Source organism: Macaca mulatta, chromosome 19 (assembly GCF_049350105.2).
Source record: "Macaca mulatta isolate MMU2019108-1 chromosome 19, T2T-MMU8v2.0, whole genome shotgun sequence".
NCBI lineage: Eukaryota > Metazoa > Chordata > Mammalia > Primates > Cercopithecidae > Macaca > Macaca mulatta.
Genome location: NC_133424.1, coordinates 51,534,920 through 51,557,782, shown reverse-complemented (window position 1 = coordinate 51,557,782; position 22,863 = coordinate 51,534,920). Strand labels below are relative to the sequence as shown.

The 22,863-nt window shown below is 51.5% G+C and overlaps 1 protein-coding gene across 7 annotated transcripts; it reads left to right on the top strand.

The window, feature by feature from the left end:
• Window positions 1-3,253: 3,253 nt before the first annotated feature.
• SERTAD3 (SERTA domain containing 3) lies at window positions 3,254-7,457 on the top strand. Of its 7 annotated transcripts, none has more exons than XM_077976144.1 (3): window positions 3,645-3,765; window positions 5,822-5,985; window positions 6,222-7,457. In XM_077976144.1, the coding sequence occupies exon 3, from the start codon at window positions 6,228-6,230 to the stop codon at window positions 6,816-6,818; it is 591 nt and encodes a 196-aa protein (XP_077832270.1). In that variant the 5' UTR covers window positions 3,645-3,765; window positions 5,822-5,985; window positions 6,222-6,227; the 3' UTR covers window positions 6,819-7,457.
• The last annotated feature ends 15,406 nt before the right edge of the window (window positions 7,458-22,863 follow it).

Genomic DNA, 22,863 nt, shown 5'->3' with positions numbered 1-22,863 from the left:
CCGACTCTGTGACTCCTCTCTCTGCCTCTGTCTGAGTATTTTGGTGTGTCTGCCTGCCTCTGTGTAAGATTTGCTTAGTATGCATTCATTCATTTGTTCAGTAACAGCTTATTGAGTCTGGCTGGGCATGGTGGCTCACGCTTGGAATCCCAGCACATTGGGAGGCTGAGGTGGGTGGGTCACTTGAGGTCAGGAGTTCAAGACCAGCCTGGCCAACATGGTGAAACCCTGTCTCTACTAAAAATACAAAAATTACCCGGGCGTGGTGATGCACACCTGTAATCCCAGCTACTTGGGAGGTGGAGGCAGGAGAACTGCTTGAACCCGGGAGGTGGAGGTTGCAGTGAGCTGAGATCGCGCCACTGCATCCAGCCCGTGTGACAGAGCAAGACTCCATCTCAGTAATAATAATAACTTAGCTGGGCAGGGTCGTGTGCACCTGTAGTCCCAGATATTCAGGAGGCTGAGGTGGGAGGATGGCTTGAAGCCAGGAGTCCAGGTTGGGCAGCATAGTAAGACCCCATCTCTACAAAATTATTTTTAAAAATTTAGCTGGGTATGGTGGTATATACTTGTAGTCCCAGATACTCAGGAGGCTGAGGCAGGAGGATGGCTTGAGGCCAGGAGGTCAAGGCCTGGCCACTGCACTCCAGCCTATAGGACAGATCGAGACCCTGTCTCTAAAAATAAAAAAAGTTTGTGCTTTATTTTGAGGATTCATGCAAGGAGTGGAGCATCAGAGAGGTAAGGCAGGGGGACAGTTGGGTGTGTGTCTTATGAAGCTTCCTTTGGCTACTCTGTGAAGGTGGATAGGAAGGGCACAGGAATGGAGGCCGATAGCCCAGAGGGAGTTGGAGTTGGAGGAGGAGCCGTAAGGAGGGGAAGAGAGAGAGGGTGGGAGGAATGCCTGGGACCCTGTGTGGACAGTTGGTGAGGGGTGGAGGGGAGACATCAGGAAGAAGCACAGAGCTGTAGCCTGGGGACAGAGTTACAGTAGTGCTTCAGGAGGAAGGCTGAGGCTGCAGTGAGCCGAGGTGCGCCACTGCACTCCAGCATCCACGACAGAGTGGGACCCCGTCTCTAAAACAAAAACCCAAATGCAGTAGGGCTTTCCTGATTTGGGGACCCTATAGGAGGAGCAGGTTTTGGAGGAGGAAGCGGAAGAATTGCTCCTTCCTAATTATGTCCTTTTTTGGAATCAACTGTCCGGTTCTTTTGTTCCCAGGGACACCTTCCCCAAGCCTGAGTGAGCTGAGACGCTTCTCTCTCCCTACCTCCAACCCACACCACCCACCTACCTATTCCCCTCCCTTTTATCTCCACCCCCCCCACCCCCCCACCCCCCCACCCCCCCACCCCCCCCGGGGAAATCCTTTCGTCTTACATTGCAAACAGCAGGATGACTTGGTTGACAAACTCCAACCGGCAAGAACTGGTCTGAGGAGGTTTAAACCTCCCTTCCCGGAGGTGGCCTGGAGAAAACTGCCTCCTCCCCTTAGGGAAACTCATTGTAGGGGTGGGGCATTACGGGTGAGGGCTTTCAGGACACTAGGAGTGTCTTCTTTCTGCCTTATTTTTCTGTCACATTCCTGAGCACGTAGCAAACTTTCACTGGGACCTGCTACGTGTTCAGCCCTGTGCTGTGTGATCCTGCAGACCAAGCGGTGGTTGACAGATATATCCTTAGTACCTGCCCTCGGTGGGGGGTTCCTCAGTCCATATAGTAACTGACAGTCCAGGACTGGGATGGTGGCACAGGAGGCCATGGAATCCTAGAATAGATCCTAACTCAACCTGGACTGCCAGGGAGGGCTTCTGAGAGGAGGAAACCTTTGAGATAAGTTCTGAGAAGCAGCCTGGGAATTGAGGGTATATTTTCAGGATGAGGAAACGAGTTTAAATATCCAGAGGCAAGAGGATTGCTTGAGGCCAGGAGTTCAAAACCAACCTGGGCAACACAAGGAAACCCCCACTGCCTCCCCCATCTGTATTTTAAAAAGTGTGTGTGTGTGTGTGTGTATGTGTGTGTGTGTGTGTATATATATATATATATATATATATATATTTTTTTTTTTTTTTTTTTGAGATGGAGTCTAGCTCTGTTGCCCAGGCTGGAGTGTAGTGGCATGATCTCGGCTCCACTGAAACCTCCACCTTCCAGGTTCAAGCGATTCTCCTGCCTCAGCCCCACCAGTAGCTGAGATTACAAGGCTGCGCCACCATGCCCGGCTACTTTTTGTATTTTAGTAGAGACGGGGTTTCACCATTGTGGACCAGGCTGGTCTCAAACTCCTGACCTCACGTGATCTGCCCGCCTCGGCCTTCCAAAGTGCTGGGATTACAGGTATGAGCCACCGCGCCAGGCAAAAAATAATATTATTAATAATAAAGATCCAGGCCGGGCGCGGTGGCTCACATCTGTAATCCCAGCACTTTGGGAGGCCGAGGTGGGCGGATCACGAGGTTAGGAGATCGAGACCATCCTGGCTAACACGGTGAAACCCCATCTCTACTAAAAATACAAAAAAAATAGGCGGGCGTGGTGGCGGGCGCCTGTAGTCCCAGCTACTCGGGAGGCTGAGGCAGGAGAATGGCGTGAACCCGGAAGGCGGAGCTTGCAGTGAGCCGAGGTTGCACCACTGCACTCCAGCCTGGGTGACAGAGCAAGATTCCGTCTCAAAAAAAAAAAAAATAATAATAATAATAATAATAAATAATAAAGATCCAGAGGCCTTTTATTGTCATGTTTGAGAACTTATGTACCTGGCATTGTAGACACTGGGGTAAGGCAGGGAAGAAAACAAACAGACAAAATCCTTTCGTTTTCGTGATGGGGGGAATGGGAGCTTGAAGCCATTTTAGAAAAACTGGAAGTGACTCAATGGGGCAGGATCGGAGAGAACCAGGAGAGCGCATCAGGCAAGGTCGTGAGGGGCTTTGTGGCAAAAGGAAGGGGTTTGAAGTTTGTCTTCGGGGAGGAGGGGTAGGAAGCCATGAACAGCAGCGGAGGAGTCATCTTGTTGGAGCGGGGAAGAAGAGAGGTGTCAGGAGACCCAGGTAGGACCACCAGAGGACGCGTTGAGAAAACTCGAGGATTAAGAAGGGGCCGCGGGGTAACGTACGGGGGGCGGGAGAAGCGCAGCAAGGGGGCGGGGCTGCGATCGCCTAGGCAACGCGGGCCGCGTCACACCATTGGCTGGTCTTTCGGTACGTCATCCCCCGCCCCGGCGTCCGCCCTCGGAACCCCGGGGGCGCGGCCTCCTCCGGTTGTTCGGCCCCGCCTGCCTGGACCTCCCGGAGCCAGAGGGTATGCCAGCCCCTCTGGCTCCGCGGTGGGGTCCAGGCCTGGCAAAAAGGGACTGCAGGGAGTAGTGGTGACGATCTTGGAGCGAGGACCGTAGCCCAGTGGAAGGAAGCGGTTCTCTTGGACCAGCCGCCCTCCACCCCTGGAGGCGCTGCCCCGCCCCCTGCCAGTTGCACTCCTTTAAATGGCCCGGGGCGCTAGGGAGGGGTGGGCGGGTCCGGCGTCTCCGGGCAAGGGTGGATGGCTCCGCCCAGCCAATCGACGCCCCGCGGCGGGCGGGACTCCAGCCAATCGCGGCTCGCGGCTCGGCTCCGGGGCGGGGCTGGGTGGGCCCGAAGCCAGACGGAGAGGCCCTGCCGAGGTGAGCGAGGCCCCGGCCGGTCACTGGTGGGTCCCGGCACTGGCGGGTCGCGACGCTGTGGGCGTTCCAGGAGGTGGTCGTGGCAAACCTGGCAGCTGGGGTGAGGAGTGGTCGCCTGGCTTGGGAATTTACCTTAGGCTGGAGGAGGGAGAGGCGCGCCCCGGAGACTTGCGGAGGCGGGGTCTGGGTGAGACCGGGGGAGGGGGCCTCAGATTCAGGGTGATGATAGGGAGGGTCTGGGGGCCCGAGACTGAGTTCGAGACCCAGGAGGGGATGCGAGGTTGTTGGGGCAGTATTTTCAAGTGGAGGGAGTTTGAAGCTGGGACGTGGGGCGTGGGGCGTTTGGAGAAGCGAGAGAACAGAGGGAAGGAACTTTTGAGACAGGGAACCTGGAGATTCGATTCCACTTGGGTCTTCCGGACGGGTTGAATTCGGGGCTTTATCGTGTTCTGGAAAAGGTGTGAGAGGTTTGGGGCTGAGATCCTGAGTATTTGGAGAAGCGAGAGAGCTAGGGTCAAGGATTCTTGGACTCCAAGACGCACTGGCGGGGGAAGGGAGGATGCCGGGAAGAGTTCAATGTTCGGGTCTTGGAGCCGGGCAGCGAGTTTAGAGGTGTAGTCCAGGGGCGTTTGAAAGTCAGGAGAATAGGGGAAGTGGGAGGAAGTATCAAAATTAGGATACGTAGTCTCGCGAACTAGATCGCAGCATTGTCGTCTTTGAGCGAAGTGTTCGGATCTGGGTCTCTGGATCCAAGGGCAGTTTGGGAGGAGAATCCCGGACTTTCAAGGCACGGAGGGACAGGGAGAAAGCAGATTTAGAGCCGGAGTCAGGGGTGGGGGAGGGGTGTTCCGGGCATGGAGCTCAGACTCGCCGCCCCGGAGGCAACGGAGGGCGGGGCTCGGTGGGCGCCGGCAGCTGGACGTCCGGGTTCCCTTCCCCCACTCGCTTGTGCCACTGTGCGCATGCCCTGAGGGAGAGCGGGGTCGGGGGAGGGGGGCTCGTCCCCTGGACGGGCGGAGCCCTCTGGGGATTGTAGTGCGTGCTCGACGTCGGTTCGTGTACCTGGCGGCTGTTGGCCCCCGTTTCCCAGAAGCCCCTGGGACAAATTGGGGCGTTCCTGGATGCTCTCTAAAGACCCATGGAGGGGCGGGGCCTTGCAGTGCCGAGGTCTGATTGGGCGGGACCCCCCTAGGGGGCGGGGCTTGGTCTGAGCTGAGTTCTAGCAAGTTTTCCTGTGGGGCGCGCTTTGGGGGAATCTGAAAGCGCGGGCAGAGGGAATGAGGCCCCTTTCCTACTCTTGGGAGCGCTCCCAGTTGGTTAAGGAAGAGGACATGGAAATATCCTGACTGTGAAAGAAGAATCTTAACATAGGTGCCCCAGCAGGGACCCAGGAAGTTCGAATATAGTAGGCACTCAGTAAATCTGTTGAGCGTATAACTGGCAATTAACTCTTGATCGAGGCCGGGTGTGGTAGTAATCCCTACTCAGGAGTAATCAGCTACTCAGGAGCTGAGGCGGGAGGATCGCTTGAGCCCGGGACTTCGAGACTTCGGTGAGCTATGGTAGCGCTGCTGCACTCAGCCCCGGGCGACAGAGCGAGACCCTGTCTCTAACAAAAAAAAACAAACACGGCCGGGCGCGGTGGCTCAAGCCTGTAATCCCAGCACTTTGGGAGGCCGAGACGGGCGGATCACAAGGTCAGGAGATCGAGACCAGCCTGGCTAATACGGTGAAACCCCGTCTCTACTAAAAAATACAAAAAACTAGCCGGGTGAGGTGGCGGGCACCTGTAGTCCCAGCTACTCGGGAGGCTGAGGCAGGAGAATGGCGTAGACCCGGGAGGTGGAGCTTGCAGTGAGCTGAGATGCGGCCACTGCACTCCAGCCTGGGCGACAGAGCGAGACTCCGTCTCAAAAAAAAAAAAAAAAAAAAACAAAACACAACTCTGGTTCATTAAGCACTTCCTGTGTGGTGGGCCCTATAGATACGTGGCATCTCCTTAGACAGAGGTGGTGAGAAGTATTTTTTTTACAGTCCCCATTTTACAGATGAGGAAACTGAGGCCTGAGAATTGACTCAGGTCACTTCCCACGATCACGCAGCTGAGCAGTTTCCAGTACAGAAATCAAATTTGGGGTTCCCTACTTCCAATCCAGGTCTCTCTGCTCCACACCTGTCTTTCGTGCTCCATGTTTGAAGAAATTAATATTGTGGAAGAACAGTTTTAAGGCTCAGAGGAACTTGTTAGGATCCGTATTTGGCAGATGAGGAAATTGATTCTCATGGATGTAAATTCACTGTTTGAGGCCACAATAGGCAAGTAAGTGGGATTTAAATCTAGCTGTACTTAAGTCCAGATCTTATTTTCTTAATCACATATGTATTCACCTCCTTAACCTTGTAGGATTCAGACAGCCTTCATTTTATAGATGAGTAAACCGAGATTCAGATGATTAAAAATCACCAACAACTCAATAGGCCTGAAAAAGTGGGATTTGAGCCAGCACTACGGTGTCTGGTGTCTGACATGCCCCTATGCCCCTCTTCTCTCTACAGGGCATCATGGTGGGAGGCTTGAAGAGGAAACACTCTGATTTGGAAGAGGAGGAGGAGAGGTGGGAGTGGAGTCCAGCAGGCCTTCAGAGCTACCAGCAAGCCCTGCTCCGCATCTCCCTAGACAAAGTCCAGCGCAGCCTGGGCCCCCGAGCACCCAGCCTCCGCAGGCATGTCCTCATCCATAACACCCTCCAGCAGCTGCAGGCTGCACTTCGCCTGGCTCCAGCCCCTGCCCTGCCCCCCGAGCCCCTCTTCCTGGGCGAGGAGGATTTCTCCTTGTCAGCCACCATTGGCTCTATCCTCAGGGAGCTGGACACCTCCATGGATGAGACTGAGCCCCCTCAGAATCCAGTGGCTCCCCTCGGCCTCCAGAATGAAGTGCCACCCCAGCCTGATCCAGTCTTCTTAGAGGCGCTGAGCTCCCGGTACTTGGGGGACTCTGGCCTGGATGACTTCTTTCTGGACATTGACACATCTGCGGTAGAAAAGGAGCCTGCGCGGGCCCCACCAGAGCCTCCTCACAACCTCTTCTGTGCCCCAGGTTCTTGGGAGTGGAATGAACTGGATCACATCATGGAAATAATTCTGGGGTCCTAAAACTGTGATGGAGGGGATCCTCTCTTGTGTCATCTTCTGTGGCCTGGATCCCTGAATGCAACTCTGGGTGTGTGTTTTTGTGGGGGCTCTAAGCAGCGACTATGGCCTCCTTTGTTCCCATTTCAGGGTTCCACAAACCGTCTTGCATGTGTGTGTGTGTCTGGTTACCCCAACCTTCTGTGAAGGTGGGTCTTCCTGAATTAATTTATCTATTCCAAATGCCTTAACGAGACTCTGTTTCTGGGAGTCTGATTTTCCACTTAAACATTTCTTCCACCTTTCCCGCTAGTTCCCACTCCCCTGTGACCACTGGGGCCTCAGGGAAGATAAAAGAAAACTGGGCCTGTCGAAGGATGACAGGGATGTGCTGCCAGGTTGCTATAGAAACCCAGGCTCTGCCTCTTGCACCTTGAGGGGGTGGGAGGGGCTGGTCTCCTCCCTCCAGGCTGAACCCCACTTCCTTGGCAGGACCCCAGTCTCAGCAGCCTCCTGATTTCATAACCAGGCCGGACCACGTGCAATAGGGTGGAAACCAAACTGCTCCATGCCACGTTATTTAAAAGAAAGGCAGAGTTTGTGGTGACTTTTTTTTTTTTTGGATTGTTTGTAATTTTTTTAAATAAAAGTATTTTGGAAGGAGTGATGTTGTCTTATGTTTCTAAACTTCACTGGGTCAGTGGGAGGGACCCGGTAAGTTCCTAAACATCAGCACCACTTTAGTTGGGGTAGATGTATCATTGTACATGACGTTTATTGAGTGCTTGTTGGCCAAGTGCTCTAGCTCCCACTTGTAATCCTAGCACTTTGGGAGGATCCACTTGAGGCCAGGAATTCGAGGCCAGCCTGGGAAATGTGGCAAAATACTGCCTCTACAAAAAATACAAAAAGGAGCTAGGCATGGTGGCATGCAGCTGTAGTTCCAGTTACTGGGGAGGCTGAGTTGGGAGGATCGCCTGAGTCTGGGAGGTTGAGGCTTCAGTAAGCCATGATTGCACCCACTGCACTCCAGCCTCAGAAAAAAATAGAGTGCTTGTTCTAGCCACTTTATTTGCCACTTTATATAGAGTGTTTTAGCCACTCTATATAAATATTTCATAATTATATAGAAGTAAGTACTATTACCACTTTTTATACAGGAGGAACCTGAAGTTCAGAGAGGCCAAGTTGCTTAATTCAGAGGTTAATTAAGCTAGGAAGAGCAAGGACCAGGGAGCTAGACTGAAATGGCTTCTAGAGCCTTATCCTTCACTATTATAAATGTTGCTTGTTAGACTCACCAGCCACATGGGTGGGCACAGGAGGGAGAAACTGAGTCACATGGAGTAGGTGTCACTGTGCTCCTGAGTCCAGAGGGGCAAGAAAATGCCCAAAGACTCCCCAGTACTAAAAGACCCCTTTAGGAGAGTTGGCTAGGAAGCAGAGCCCAGAGCCCAGATTAGAGTTACGGTGGTAATGTTTTTTTTTTTTTTTTAGATGGAGTCTCACTGTCACCCAGGCTGGAGTGCAATGACAGGATCTTGGCTCACTGCAACCTCCACTCCTGGGTTCAGGCAGTTCTGCCTCAGCCTCCCGAATAGCAGTGACTACAGGGGCTCGCCACCATGCCCAGCTAATTTTTGTATTTTGTTTTAATACAGACAGTTTCACCATGTTGGCCAGGCTGTTCTCGAACTCCTGACCTCAAGTGACCTGCCCGCCTCAGCCTCCCAAAGTGCTGGGATTAAAGGCATGAGCTACTGTGCCTGACCTGTGCTGATGCTTTATTAGGGAGGTGCGAGCCCAGCCTGCTGAGATATGGGAGAGGAGAAAGGAGGTGAAGGAAGCCGTAATGTGATACCTCCCTGTACTGGCTGTGCCTTTACAATGGTCTTTGAAAAGATGAAGCAAGTGAGCTTACACAGCATTAGGGACTTTTCTGGAAGGGTTGTGAGGAGGAACCACACTTGGGTATAGTCCACGGGCGGAGAAAGGATGGGGATTTTGCTTGTGGTTTCTGGGTCAAAGCCAGATTTCTCAACCTGAAGGTGTCGTCATCAGAAAGTGGAGGGATAATCTGAACAGGTGGGTGCCAATCCAGAGAAAGAGGAAGGAGGTAGCCCAGAGGATCAAAAGAAAGCAACCAGGTACAGGCTGAACGCAGTGGCTCAGGCCTGTAATTCTAGTACTTTGGGAGGCTGAGGCGGGCGGATTGCCTGAGGCGAGGAGTTTGAGACCAGCCTGGCCAACACGGTGAAACCCCGTCTCTACTAAAAATACAAAAAATCACTTTTTTGTATTTTTGGAGGCATGGTGGCACACACCTATATTCCCAGCTACTTGGGAGGCTGAGGCAGGAGAATCACTTGAATGCAGGAGGCACAGGTTGCAGTCAGCTGAGATCATGCCACTGCACTCCAGCCTGAGTGACACAGCGAGACTCCATCTCAAAAAAAAAAAAAAAAAAGCAACCAGGTATGATATTCGCTGGGGACTTGTAAAAAATAAAAATAAAAGGTAAGCAACCAGGTCTGCATCCCAGTATGATGGCAGTTGAATCATGTCTTCCTCCTTGAAACCTCCAGTGCCTTTTCTTTTTTTTTTTTTTTTTTTGAGACAGGGTCTCCAGCTCTGGCGCCCAGGCTGGAATGCAGTGGTACAATCACAGCTCACTGCAACCTCCACCTCATGGGCTCAAGCAATTCTCCCACCTCAGCCTCAGCCTCCCAAGTAGCTGGGACTACAGGCACATGCTACCACACCTGATTTTTGTGTTTTTTGTAGAGACGGGGTTGTGCCATGTAGCCCACGCTGGTCTTGAACTCCTGGAATCAAGCGATCCTCCCATCTCAGCCTCCCAAAGCACTGGGATTACAGGTGTGAGCCACCATGCCCGGCCTCCAGTGACTTCTTGACACACTCAGAATAAAACCCCAACTCCACCAAGACCTGCAAGGACTGACTTACTCACTGCGGACAACTTTCTCAGTTCCATCTCCCACTCTCTCCTTCACTCAGCTGGGCTCCCTTGACCCTGGCTCCTTCTCACCCCAGGGCCTTTGCCCTTACTGTTAAATCTGCCCAGTGGACATTTTCCCCAATAGCTTCACCAATCCTAATATCCCCTTCTCAGAGAGGTCTTCCTTGCCCTTCCTAGCTCAACACATCCAGGTGGGTCACCACCCCACCACAACTTGTTTGATTTTTTTTTTTTTTTTTGAGATGGAATCTTGCTCTGTCACCTAGAATGGAGTGTAGTGGCATGATCTTGGCTCACTGCAGCCTCTACCTCCCAGTTCCAGTAATTCTTCTGCCTTAGCCTTCCGAGTAGCTGGGATTACAGGCACGCGCCACCACGCCTGGATAATTTTTTTTTTTTTTTTTTTGACACAGAGTTTTACTCTTGTTGCCCAGGTTGGAGTGCAAGGGCGTGATCTCAGCTCACCACAACCTCCGCCTCCTGGGTTCAAGCGATTCTCCTGCCTCAGCCTCTCGAGCAGCTGGGATTACAGACATGCGCCACCACACCCAGCTGATTTTGTATTTTTAGTAGAGACATTGTTTCTCCATGTTGGCCAGGCTGGTCTTGAACTCCTGACCTCAGGTGATCCGCCCGCCTCGGCATCCCAAAGTGCTGGGATTACAGGCATGAGCCACCGCACCCGGCCTGATTTTGTTTTAGTAGCACCTACCCAATCTTGAATTACTTATTTCCCATCTATAGGTAGCCTCCTACTCTCCTGGGAACTCTGAGGGTTGTGTCGGTCTGTGCCTAGAACAATGCTTGGCGCAAGTGCACTCTCAAAAATTATTTGTTGTTGAAGGGCTGGGTGCGGTGGTTTATGCCTGTAATCCCAGAACTTTTTTTGGGAGGCTGAGGCGGGTGGATCACCTGAGGTTGGGAGTTCGAGACCAGCCTGACCATCATGGAAAAACCCTGTCTCTACTAAAAATACAAAATTAGCCAGGCATGGTGGCTCATGGCTGTAATCCCAGCTACTTGGGAGGCTAAGGCAGGAGAATCGCTTGAACCCAGGAGGCAGAGGTTGTGGTGAGCTGAGATGGTGCCACTGCACTCCAGCCTGGGCAACAAGAGCGAAACTCCATCTCAAAAAAAAAAAATTATTTGTTGTTGAAAAAATCGCCCAGGTGCAGTGGCTCACGCCTGTAATCCCAGAACTTTTGGGAGGCTAAGGCAGGAAGATGGCTTGTGTCCAGTTCAAGACCAGCCTGGGCAACATAGGGAGACCCCATCTCTACAAAAAACTAAAATAAAATTAGCTGGGCTGGTGGCATGCCCTTGTAGTCCCACCTACTCAGGAGGCTGAGGTGGGAGGATCGCTTGAGCTCAGGAAAAGGAGGCTGTGGTGAGCAGAGATAGCACCACTGCACTCCAACACTCCATCTTGGACAGAGCAACAGAGCGAGATCCTGTCTCAGAAAACAAAAAAAAAGGCTGGGTGTGGTGGTTCACTCCTGTAAACCCAACACTTTGGGAGGCCGAGGCAGGAAGATCACGAGGTCAGGAGATCGAGACCATCCTGGCTAACGTGGTGAAACCCCGTCTCTACTAAAAAAAAATACAAAACATTAGCCGGGCGTGGTGGTGGCGAGCGCCTGTAATCCCAGTTGCTCTGGAGGCTGAGGCAGGAGAATGGCGTGAACCTGGGAGGCGAAGCTTGCAGTGAGCTGAGATTGGGCCACTGCACTCCAGCTTAGGCGACAGAGCAAGACTCCGTCTAAAAAAAAAAAAAAAAAAAGAACTCCAGACCTGGCAATGACTAACCTTCCCTCCCACCTTTCTGAACTCATCTCCCCTACACACCCTCACTCTTATACTCCCACCATACCATTCCCTGCTGTTCCTCAAATACACCGTATTCCAAACTGAAGGATCTGGAGTAATACCTGCCTCACACAGCGAAGTGTCAGGGAGCCTGAGGCACACCAAGGATTCCAATAATGGCTTAAATTTATTGAGTGCCTGCTGTGGGCCTGGCACTCTTCAGCAGGAACATGAATAAAATAGACAATTGCTGCTCTCATGAAGTGTAACAGTGGGGGAAGAGTGAAATACACATGAAAAATAATGCCAGGCACAGCAGCATGTGCCTATAATCCCAGTAACTCAGGAGGCTGAGGCAGGAGGATTATTGGAGGCCAAGAATTCAAGACCACTTTGGGCAACATAGCAAGACCACATCTCTAAAACAATGAAAAAAAAAATTACCTGGGCACGCTAGTCCCAGCTATTCAGAAGACTTGGGTGGGAGGATCCCTTCAGCTCAGGAGTTGGAGGTTACAGTGAGCTGTGATCACAGCACTGCACTCCGGCCTGAGCGACAGAGTGAGACTCCCACTCTAAATAAATAAATAAATAAATAAATAAATAAATAAATAAATGGGGCCGGGCGCCGTGGCTCACACCTGTAATCCCAACACTTTGGGAGGCCAAGGTGGGTGGACCACCTGAGGTCAGGAGTTCAAGAGCAGGCTGACCAACACAGTGAAATCCCCTCTCTACTAAAAATACAAAAAATTAGCTGGGCGTGGTGGTGGGCACCTGTAATTCCAGCTATTCCAGAGGCTGAGGCAGGAGAATCGCTTGAACCCGAGAGATGGAGGTTGCAGTGAACCAAGATCAGGCCACTGCACTCCAGCCTGGGCAACAAGAGCAAAATTCTGTCTCAAAAATAATTAAGTAAATAAAAAGAAAAAGAAGGCCGGATGTGGGGGCTCACACCTGTAATCCCAACACTTTGGGAGGCCAACCAAGGTGGGTGGATAATTTGAGGTCAGCCTGGCCAACATGGTAAAACCCCATCTCTACTAAAAGTGCAAAAATTAGCTGGGCATTGTGATGCACACTTGTAGTCCCAGCTACTCAGGAGGCTGAGGCAGGAGAATCACTTGAACCTGGAAGGCGGAGGTTGCAGTGAGCCGAGATCACACCACTGCACTCCAGCCTGGGCAACAGAGCAAGACTGTCTCAAAGAAAAAAAAAAAAAAGGCCGGGCGCGGTGGCTCAAGCCTGTAATCCCAGCACTTTGGGAGGCCGAGACGGGTGGATCACGAGGTCAGGAGATCGAGACCATCCTGGCTAACACGGTGAAACCCCGTCTCCACTAAAAAATACAAAAAAACTAGCTGGGCGAAGTGGCGGGCGCCTGTAGTCCCAGCTAGTCGGGAGGCTGAGGCGGGAGAATGGCGTGAACCTGGGAGGCGGAGCTTGCAGTGAGCTGAGATCTCCAGCCACGGCACTCCAGCCTGGGCGACAGAGCGAGACTCCGTCTCAAAAAAAAAAAAAAAAAAAGAAGTGAAAATGTACAAGTCGGCCAGGTGGTGATAAATGCTGTGGGGGCGGGGGGGAGTCAGGGAGTAAGGGGAGTGTTGCTATTTACATAGGATGGCCAGATAGGGCTTCAGAGACAAGGTGACATTTGGGTAAAGACCTGAAGAAGGGCCAGGCAAATTGGCTCACCCCTGTAATCCCAGCACTTTGGGAGGCCAAGGCAGTCAGATTGCTTGAGCCCAGGAGTTTGAGACCAGCCTGGGGCAACATGACAAGGCCCTGAGGTCCTGTCTCCACTAAAGTAAAAACAAACAAAAACAAAACAAAAAAGCAAACACACAAACAAAACTGGGGTGGTGGTGCTCGCCTGTAGTCCCAGCTACTCATGAGGCTGAGGTAGAAGGATCGCTTGAGCCCAGGATGGGCAGAGGTTGCAGTGAGAGGAGATCCCGCTGCTGCACTCCAGTCTGGGCTACAGAGCCAGACCCCTTCTCAAAAACAAAAACAGGTAGGGCGCCCTGACTCACTCCTGCAATCCTAGCACTTTGGGAGGCTGGGGCAGGCAGATTACTTGAGGTCAGGAATTCAGTATCAGCCTGGCCAACATGGTGAAACCCGATTTCTACTAAAAATACAAAAATTAGTTGGGCAAGGTGGTGGGTGCCTGTATTCCCAGCTACTCCTGAGGCTGAGGCAGGAGAATCGCTTGAACCCAAGAGGCGGAGATTGCAGTGAGCTGAGATGGGGCCACTGCACTCCAACCTGGGCAACAAGAGCGAAACTCCATTTCAAAAATGAACAGGCTGGGCGCGGTGGCTCACGCCTGTAATTCCAGCACTTTGGGAGGCCGAGGCAGGCGAATCACGAGGTCAGGAGTTCGAGACCAGCCTGGCCAACATGGTGAAACCCCGTCTCTACTGGAAATTAGCCACGTGTGGTGGCGGACGCCTGTAATCCCAGCTACTCGGGAGGCTGAGGCAGGAGAATTGCTTGAATCCGGGAGGCGGAGGTTACAGTGAGCCGAGATGGCTCCACTGCACTCTAGCCTGGGCGACAGAGCAAGACTCCGTCTGGAAACAAACAAAAACAAAAAAGTGAGCCACCGTGTCCCGCCCTCCCCCTTTCCCTGCAGCTCTCTGCCTGCCCTGAAGGGGAGGGAAACCTCATAGTTCCTTAGCACCGCGATGAGACCAGTAAGAGGAGCACCTCCTTTCCAGATGAGAAAACTGAGGCTCCGAGAGGCCCAGCGCCTTCCTTAACACCGCAGTTGTTAAAAAGAACTGGCCACAGAAGTGGAAAGGCTGGCCCTGCAGAACGAACCGAGTCCCCGAGGGCAGTGTCCACGTTCCCCAACCTGCCCTCCTCCGCGGCGGGGGATGGGCCCGCGACCCGCCCTGGGCGTGGCGGGAAGGTCAGGTCCCTCCCCGCTGCCCACCCTCCGCCCTGGGCCGGCCGGGGTACCCGGGAGGCGGCCGCGGCCCGGAGCCGGCCTGGCGCCTCCTCCCTCCCCAGAGGCCGGACGAGGCGGGCCGCGCCTCCCGACCCCCCTCCCTCCTGCCCCAGCGGGCGGAGGCTTCTCTCCAGGCCTGCCGGGCCCGGTGGCTTCGCTGATGGTTTCATTTCCCCAGGCCCGGCCTCTCTTCTTCTCCCTTCCCCCAGCCTTTGAATTCCTGGCTCCGTCTCCATTTTCTGCTCCCAGCTCCAATGTCAACGCCGCGAAGAATCTCTCTCTAGGACCACCCTGGTTACAGGCGATTATCCCGTCTTATTTTGTTTTCTTCAAGTCACTGAACAGAAAGGGAAATTATTTTTCTCATCGTTTCATCTTCCAGGGTCTTCTCATCCCGCTCGGAATAAAAAACAAAGGTCCACAGAATAGGCTAAAAGGCCTCACTCACTTCTCGGACCTCCTTCCCAGCAGCTCCCAGTCCACCCCAGTCCAGCTGCCCTGGCCTTGCCTCCTGACAGACAGCACCTCAGAGCGTTTGCACTGGCTCTCCCCTCTATCTGGAATGCTCTTCCTCTAGTTTTCCTGCCTCTCTCGTTTGTGTTTTGGTTTGTTGGTTTTTTGAGGCAGAGTCGTTCTCTGTCGCCCAGGCTGGAGTACAGTGGGGTGATCATAGCTCACTGCAGCTTCAAACTCCAGGTTCAGGTGATTCTCCTACTTCAGCCTTCCTAGTAGCTGGAACTACAGGCACGCCCGGCTAATTTTTTTTTTTTTTTTTTTTTTTTTTTGAGACGGCAGTGGCACAATCTCGGCTCACTGCAGCCTCCGCCTCCCGGGTTCAAGCAATTCCGTCTCAACCTCCCGAGTAGCTAGGACTACAGGCGCCAGCCACCACGCCCGGCTACTTTCAAAACAAAACAAAAAAACACACAAATTATCTAGTACCTTAGGAGCAGGTAAATGCAAAAGAAAAGAAAAAAGCAGGCCGGGCGCAGTGGCTCACACCTGTAATTCCCAACACTTTGAGAGGCCCAGGCGGGTGGATCACTCCAGGTCAGGAGTTGGAGACCAGTCTAGCCAACATGGTGAAACCCTCGTCTCTATTAAAAAGAAGAAAAATTAGCCGGGCATGGTGGCAAGGCACCTGTAATCCCAGCTACTCGGTAGGCTGAGGTAGGAATTGCTTGAATCCAGGAGATAGAGGTTGCAGTGAGCCAAGAGATGTGCCGCTTTGGGGAGGAGGATGTGTTATGTCTGAAGAGGTGACAATTCAGCGGAGACCTGATGAAACAAAAGAAGTAGACCCAGCCAGGTGGCTCACCTCTGTAATCCCAGCACTTTGGGAGTCGGAGGCAGGAGGATCACTTGAGCCCAGGAGTGCAGGACCAGCTTGGGCAACACGGAGATACTCTGCTTCTACAAATAAAAAATTTTTAAAAACTGGCCAGACGCGGTGGCTCATGCCTGTAATCCCAGCACTTTGGGAGGCCGAGGAGGGCAGATCACCTGAGGTTAGGAGTTCGAGACCAATATTGTGAAACCCCATCTCTACTAAAAATGTTTATCCAGTGCTGTATCCTCACCATCTACAACAGTGGCCACCACATAGTAGGTGCTTAATAAATATATGTTAATCACATGATTCCTCTGAGTTCTTGTTCTTGTTTTTTTTTGGACAGAATCTTGCTCTGTCGCCCAGGATGGAGTGCAGCAGCCTGATTCCGGCTCACTGCAACGTCTGTCTTCCAGGTTCAAGCGATCCTCCCACCTCAGCCTCTGAAGCAGCTGGAACTACAGGCACGAGCCAATGCTCTGAGCCTTTTCCCTTTCCTTCAGTGTATGAGTGAGCCACTGGGAGACTCCAGGTCCAGGCCTCCTTTTTGCCAGCCGTAAAAATGGATTCTGGAGGGCAGAAAATGTGAATTTGCCTAACAGGGGCCTGGTTTTAATTAGCATCTTACCTTAATTTTATTATAAAAAATTCAAGCACATAGAAAAGATGGGGGGAAAAAGTATTCTGAGCATCTGAATACTATCTTACCTAGGTTTATTTGATAGTTGTTGGCCAGGGAACAACTGTAATCCTAGTACTTTGGGAGGCCAAGGCAGAAGGGTCACTTGAGTCCAGCAGTTCAAGATCAGCCCGGGCAATATAGTGAGGTCTCGTCACTACAAAAAAATTTAAGAATTAGCCAGGCGTGGACTGGGCGTGGTGGCTCACGCCTGTAATTCCAGCACTTTGGGAGGCTGAGGCAGGCAGATCACCTAAGGTCAGAAGTTCAAGACCAGCCTGACCAACATGGAGAAACCCCGTCTCTACTAAAAATACAGAATTAGTCAGGTGTGGTGGCGCATGCCGGTAATCCCAGCTACTCGGGAGGCTGAGGCAGGACAATCGCTTAAACCCGGGAGGCAGAGGCTGTGGTGAGCCAAGACCACACCATTGCACTCCAGCCTGGGCAACAAGAGTGAAAAAATACTCATCCCATAAACTGACAATGAGACTTACCTTCTTCAAGTAGCTCATTTGTTAATTCCGGAGCTGTGGGAAGAGCTTTAGTTTTGAATAAAGCTCCTGGCCAAAGTAAGTTCTCAAAAATGCTAACTACAGTACATTCAGGCAGCAATTATCAATGAATGCTCAAACCATTGGGTGAAAAGTTAGTAGAAAACAGGATCTTTTTGGGGTCTGTCTTTGTTGCCCAGGCTGGCGTGCACTAGTGCAATCATGGCTCACTGCCGCCTCAAACTCCTGGGTTCAAGTGATCCACCTCAGCCTGCCAAGAAGCTGGGACTGCAGGTGCATGCCACCATGCAAGCAGAAGTTTTTTTTTTTTTTTTGTTGAGACAGAGTCTCGCTCTGTCGCCCAGGCTGGAGTGCAGTGGCCGGATCTCAGCTCACTGCAAGCTCCGCCTCCCGGGTTCGGGCCATTCTCCTGCCTCAGCCTCCCGAGTAGCTGGGACTACAGGTGCCCGCCACCTCGCCCGGCTAGTTTTTCGTATTTTTAGTAGAGACGGGGTTTCACCGTGTCAGCCAGGATGGTCTCGATCTCCTGACCTCGTGATCCGCCCGTCTCGGCCTCCCAAAGTGCTGGGATTACAGGCTTGAGCCACCACGCCCGGCCGCAAGCAGGAGTTTTTAAAAACAGTATTCTGTAGATAGTGCCACTGCACCCCAGCCTGGTGACAGAGCAAGACTCCATCTCAAAAACAAACAAAAACAAAAACAAAAAAACAGTATTTTGGCCGGGCGCGGTGGCTTATGCTTGTAATCCCAGCACTTTGGGAGGCTGAGGCAGGCAGATGACGAGGTCAGGAGATCGAGACCATCCTGGCTAACACAGTGAAACCCCGTCTCTACTAAAAAATACAAAAAAATTAGCCGGGCGTGGTGTGGGCTCCTGTAGTCCCAGCTACTTGGAAGGCTGAGGCAGGAGAATGGCGTGAACCCGAGAGGCAGAGCTTGCAGTGAGCCAAGATTGCGCCACTGCACTCCAGCCTGGGCGACAGAGCAAGGCTCTGTCTTAAAAAAAAAAAAAAAAAAAAAAAAAGAAAAGAAAAGAAAAAACAAACAACAGTATTTTGTGGAGATTGGGTCTTGCTGTGTTGCCCAGGCTAGTCTCAAACTCTTGGGCTCTGGCCAGGCACAGTGGCTCACGCCTGTAATCCCAGCACTTTGGGAGGTTGAGGTGGGCGGATCACCTGAGGTCAGGAGTTCGATACCAGCCTGGCCAACATGCTGAAACTCCGTCTCTACTAAAAATACAAAAATTAGCCAGGCATGGTGGTGCATGCCCATAATCCCAGCTACTCAGGAGGCTGAGGCAGGAGAATCGTTTAGCATGGGAGGCAGAGGTTGCAGTGAGCTGAGATTGTGCCACTGCACTCCAGCCTGGGTGACAGAGAGACTTCATCTCAAAAAAATTTTAAAAAGGCCAGGCATGGGCCGGGCGCGGTGGCTCAAGCCTGTAATCCCAGCACTTTGGGAGGCCGAGACGGGCGGATCACGAGGTCAGGAGATCGAGACCATCCTGGCTAACCCGGTGAAACCCCGTCTCTACTAAAAAATACAAAAAACTAGCCGGGTATGGTGGCGGGTGCCTGTAGTCCCAGCTACTTGGGAGGCTGAGGCAGGAGAATGGCGTGAACCCGGGAGGCGGAGCTTGCAGTGAGCTGAGATCTGGCCATTGCACTCCAGCCTGGGCGGCAGAGCGAGACTCCGTCTCAAAAAAAAAAAAAAAAAAAAAAAAAAAAAAAAAAAAAAAAAAAGGCCAGGCATGGTGTCTCACGCCTGTAATCCCAGCACTTTGGGAGGCCAAGGCAGGCAGATTGCCTGAGGTCAGGGGTTTGAGACCAGCCTGGCCAACATGGTGAAACCGTATCTCTACTAAACATACAAAAATTAGCCAGGCATAGTGGCATGTGCCCGTAGTCCTAGCTATTCAGGAGGCTGAGACAGGAGAATTGTTTGAACCCAGGAGGCAGAGGTTGCATTGAGCCAAGACTACGCCATTACACTCCAGCCTGGGCGACAGAGTGAGACTCCATCTCAGAAAAAAGAAAACCTCCTGGGCTCAAGCTCCTGCCTTGGCGCTTGACAGGCTCTAAAGCATCATCCCAAAGGTTATTTGCTAACTAGAAAGGATAAATGTATTTTATGATGTACCCCTCACAATCTTTTGGACAGAGTCTCGCTCCATCATCCAGGCTGGAGTGCAGTGGCATGATCTCGACTCACTGCAACCTCTGCCTCCTGGATTCAAGCAATTCTCCTGCCTCAGCCTCATGAATAGCTGGGACTACAGGCGCGCACCACCATGCCTGGCTAATTTTTGTATTTTTAGTAAAGACGGGGTTTCACCATGTTGGCCAGGCTGGTCTTGAACTCCTGACCTCGTGATCCACCCGCCTCGGCCTCCCAAAGTGTTGGGGTTACAGGCGTGAGCCACTGCAGCTGGCCAAACCCTCGCAATCTTAATCATGTGATGAAACTCTGCATTACCAATGGTGGGACATCCTGACACTGGGTGCCACCTGCTATAATGCATTAGGATTAGGAAGTAATTAGTAAGGATTAGGACATACCCTGTGGAGTCTACCTGTTCACTGCATAAGCAGAATCTCACCAGGCCTCTAGACCCAACCTCCAGCTTATTGGAAAAAGAGAGGAACAAATTAAACACAGTCAGACAAATCCAGAATGTGGGACACTATGCAGCATGACTAGGCTGTTTTGCCAGAAATTAGATGTCAAGAAAACACAAAAAACGATTTGAGGCTGAGTGTGGTGGCTCATGCCGGTAATCCCAGCACTTTGGGAGGCCAAAGCGGGTGGATCACCTGAGGTCAGGAGTTTGAGACCAGCCTGGCCAACATGGCATAATCCTGTCTCTACTGAAAACACAAAAAATTAGCCAGGCGTGGTGGCACACACCTGTAATCCCAGCTACTCGGGAGGCTGAGGCAGGAGAATCACTTTAACCTGGGAGGTGGAGGTTGCAATGAGCCAACTGCACTCAGCCTGGGCGACAGATTGAGACTTTGTCTCAAAAAAAAAAAAAAGGATTTGGGTGGGGGAATATTCGAGAATAAAATACAGTATGTAATTTCTTCATTACAACCAAATAAGCATGTGAACCTTCATTGGATCCTGATTTTGGAGAAAAGAAAGCAACTATAAAGGACATTCTCGGGTCAGTTGGAGAGAGTTGAATATAGACTAGATATTAGGTGGTATTGTGTAATTCTTGATTCTATTAGATGTGAAATAGTATTTTTTGTGGCTTGTACATGAATATCCTTATTATTATTATTATTATTTTTTGAGATGGAGTTTTCCTCTTATTGCCCAGGCTGGAGTGCAATGACGCGATCTCAGCTCACTGCAACCTACGCCTCCCAGGTTCAAGCGATTTTCCTGTCTCAGCCTCCTGAGTAGCTGGGATTACAGGCACATGCCACCATGCCCAGCTAATTTTTGTATTATTAGTAGAGACGGGGTTTCATCATATTGGTAAGGCTGGTCTCGAACTCCTGACCTTCGGTGATCCACTGGCCTCGGCTTCCCAAAGTGCTGGGATTACAGGTGTAAGCCAAAGCACAGGGTCTGATGTCCTTATTCTTAAGAGATGCCTGCTGAGCTCTTAAGGGTAGAATATCAAGATGCTTGCAACTTACTCACCAAAGGTTTAGCAAAAGAAACAATATATATACATATGCAGATAAAGGCAACTTCACACAATGTTACCAACTATTACTTTTTCTTTCTTTCTTTCTTTCTTTTTTTTTTATTTGATACAGGGTCTTGTTCTGTTACCCAGACTAGAGTGCAGTGGCATGAACATGGCTCACTGCAGCCTTGACCTCCTGGTCTCAAGGAATCCTCCCACCTCAGCCCCCCCAGCAGCTGGGACCACAAGAACATGCTACCACACCTGGCTAATTCTTTTTTTTTTTTTTTTTTTTTTTTGAGACAGAGTCTTGCTCTGTTGCCCAGTCTGCAGTGCAGTGGTGCTGTCTTGGATCACTGCAACCTCCGCCTCCTTGGTTCAAGAGATTCTCCTGCTTTAGCCTCCTGAGTAGCTGGGATTACAGGTGCCTGCCACCTCGCCTGGCTAATTTTTTGTATTTTTAGTAGAGACAGGGTTTCACCATGTTGGCCAGGCTGGTCTCAAACTCCCGACCTCGTGATCCGCCTACCTCCGTCTCCCAAAGTGCTGGGATTACAGGCATGAGCCACCACACCCAGCCCATGCCTGGTTAATTCTTAAATTTTTTGTAGTGAGGAGATCTCACTATGTTGCCCAGGCTGATCTTGAACTCCTGGACTCAAGTGACCCTCCTGCCTTGGCCTCCCAAAGTACTGGGATTACAGTTGTTGCCTGGCCAACAACTATCAATTAAATCTAGGTGAGAGAGTATTCAGGTGTGAGCCACTGCATCCAGCCAAGGGAGGAGTATTATACCCTGTCTACCTCTAGCCCCATCCTGCATGTCTATTCATCTTGAACTAAAAGCTTGTCTTATTACAACAGCTATTACTGCTAACAAGGAAACGTGTTGCTAACCAGGCACGGTGGCATGTGCCTGTAGTCCCACCTGCTTGGGGGTCTGAGGCAGGAGGATGGCTTGAACCCTGGAGGTCTAGGCTGTAGTGAGTTGAGATGGCACCCCTACACTCCAACCTGGGTGACAGAGCGAGACCCTGTCTCAAAAACAAAATAAAATAAAATAAAAAGTAAAGAAAAAAAAAAGGCAGCTGGGCGCGGCATCTCAGGGCTCTAATCCCAGTACTCTGAGAGGGCGGATTACCTTAGGTGAGGAATTTGAGATCTGCCTGGCCAACGAGGTGAAAACCCACCTCTACTAAAAATACAAAAATTAGCCGGGTATGGTGGCACACCCCTGTATTCCCAGCTACTCAGGAGGCTGAGGCAGGATGATTGCTTGAACCTGGGAGGCGGAGGTTACAGTGAACTGAGATCGTGCCACTGCACTCCAGCCTGGGCGACGGAGTGAGAATCTGTCTTAAATAAATAAATAAATAAATAAATAAATAAATAAATAAAATGAAAAAACCACAAAACACATTGCACCCCACTCTGAGGATTTTGCATGAATTGTTTTATTTAATCCTTAAAACAATCCTCTAAACTAGGGGCTATTTTCTCTCATGTTAAAGGAGAAAAAGACCCGAAGGGATTAAAACACTTGCCCCAGGTCACACAGCTGCTTAGGGAATGGAGCCCGGGATGTGATTCCGCACTCCCACCTCACTGCCGCCCTTAACCACAATTAAGTCCAACTGTCCAGCATTGCTTGAGTGTGGTATTGTGTTCTTATAGATACGATCCTATTTAAACTTTCTTGTCAAGAGGTATGCAAGACGATCCCCATTTAACTTTGTGTAGCTTGAAGAGGTTGATCATTTTTCCAAGGTCACGCATCGAGTGAGTGGGGAATCAGGAGTCGGAATTTGAACCTGGGCATATCTGTAGTGTAGACCACTGTCGGGGGTGGATGTGTAAGAAGCTTAATTGCCGGGTTTGGCAGGTGCATGGGTAGTTGTGAGGGGCTCGTACTTTGAGAGGCAAAAGCTCCCACTCGCCACCGTCCCCCAGAGTAAAAAGCCACCTCTTTCCACCCCTCACTCGCGCAGCTGCCCGGGCATGCGCCCAGAAGCCCCTCCTTCAGAATCCGCCCTTTACAGGCTCCGCCCATCACCGTAGAGGGCCAATCCCTGGGGCGGAGGGCGGGGCAGCCACGAGAGTGGGCGGTCGCTAAGGGTAGTTAGGAGTCTGGAGTCGTGAGCCGAAGTCAGAACTGCGTCT

Bases quoted from the DNA above. Each gene is read 5' to 3' on its own strand.
- SERTAD3 (XM_015123952.3), top strand. From the start codon at position 3,489: ATGGCCCGGGGCGCTAGGGAGGGGTGGGCGGGTCCGGCGTCTCCGGGC. The intron at 3,666-6,221 runs GTGAGCGAGGCC...TTCTCTCTACAG, and splicing joins GACGGAGAGGCCCTGCCGAG to GGCATCATGGTGGGAGGCTT.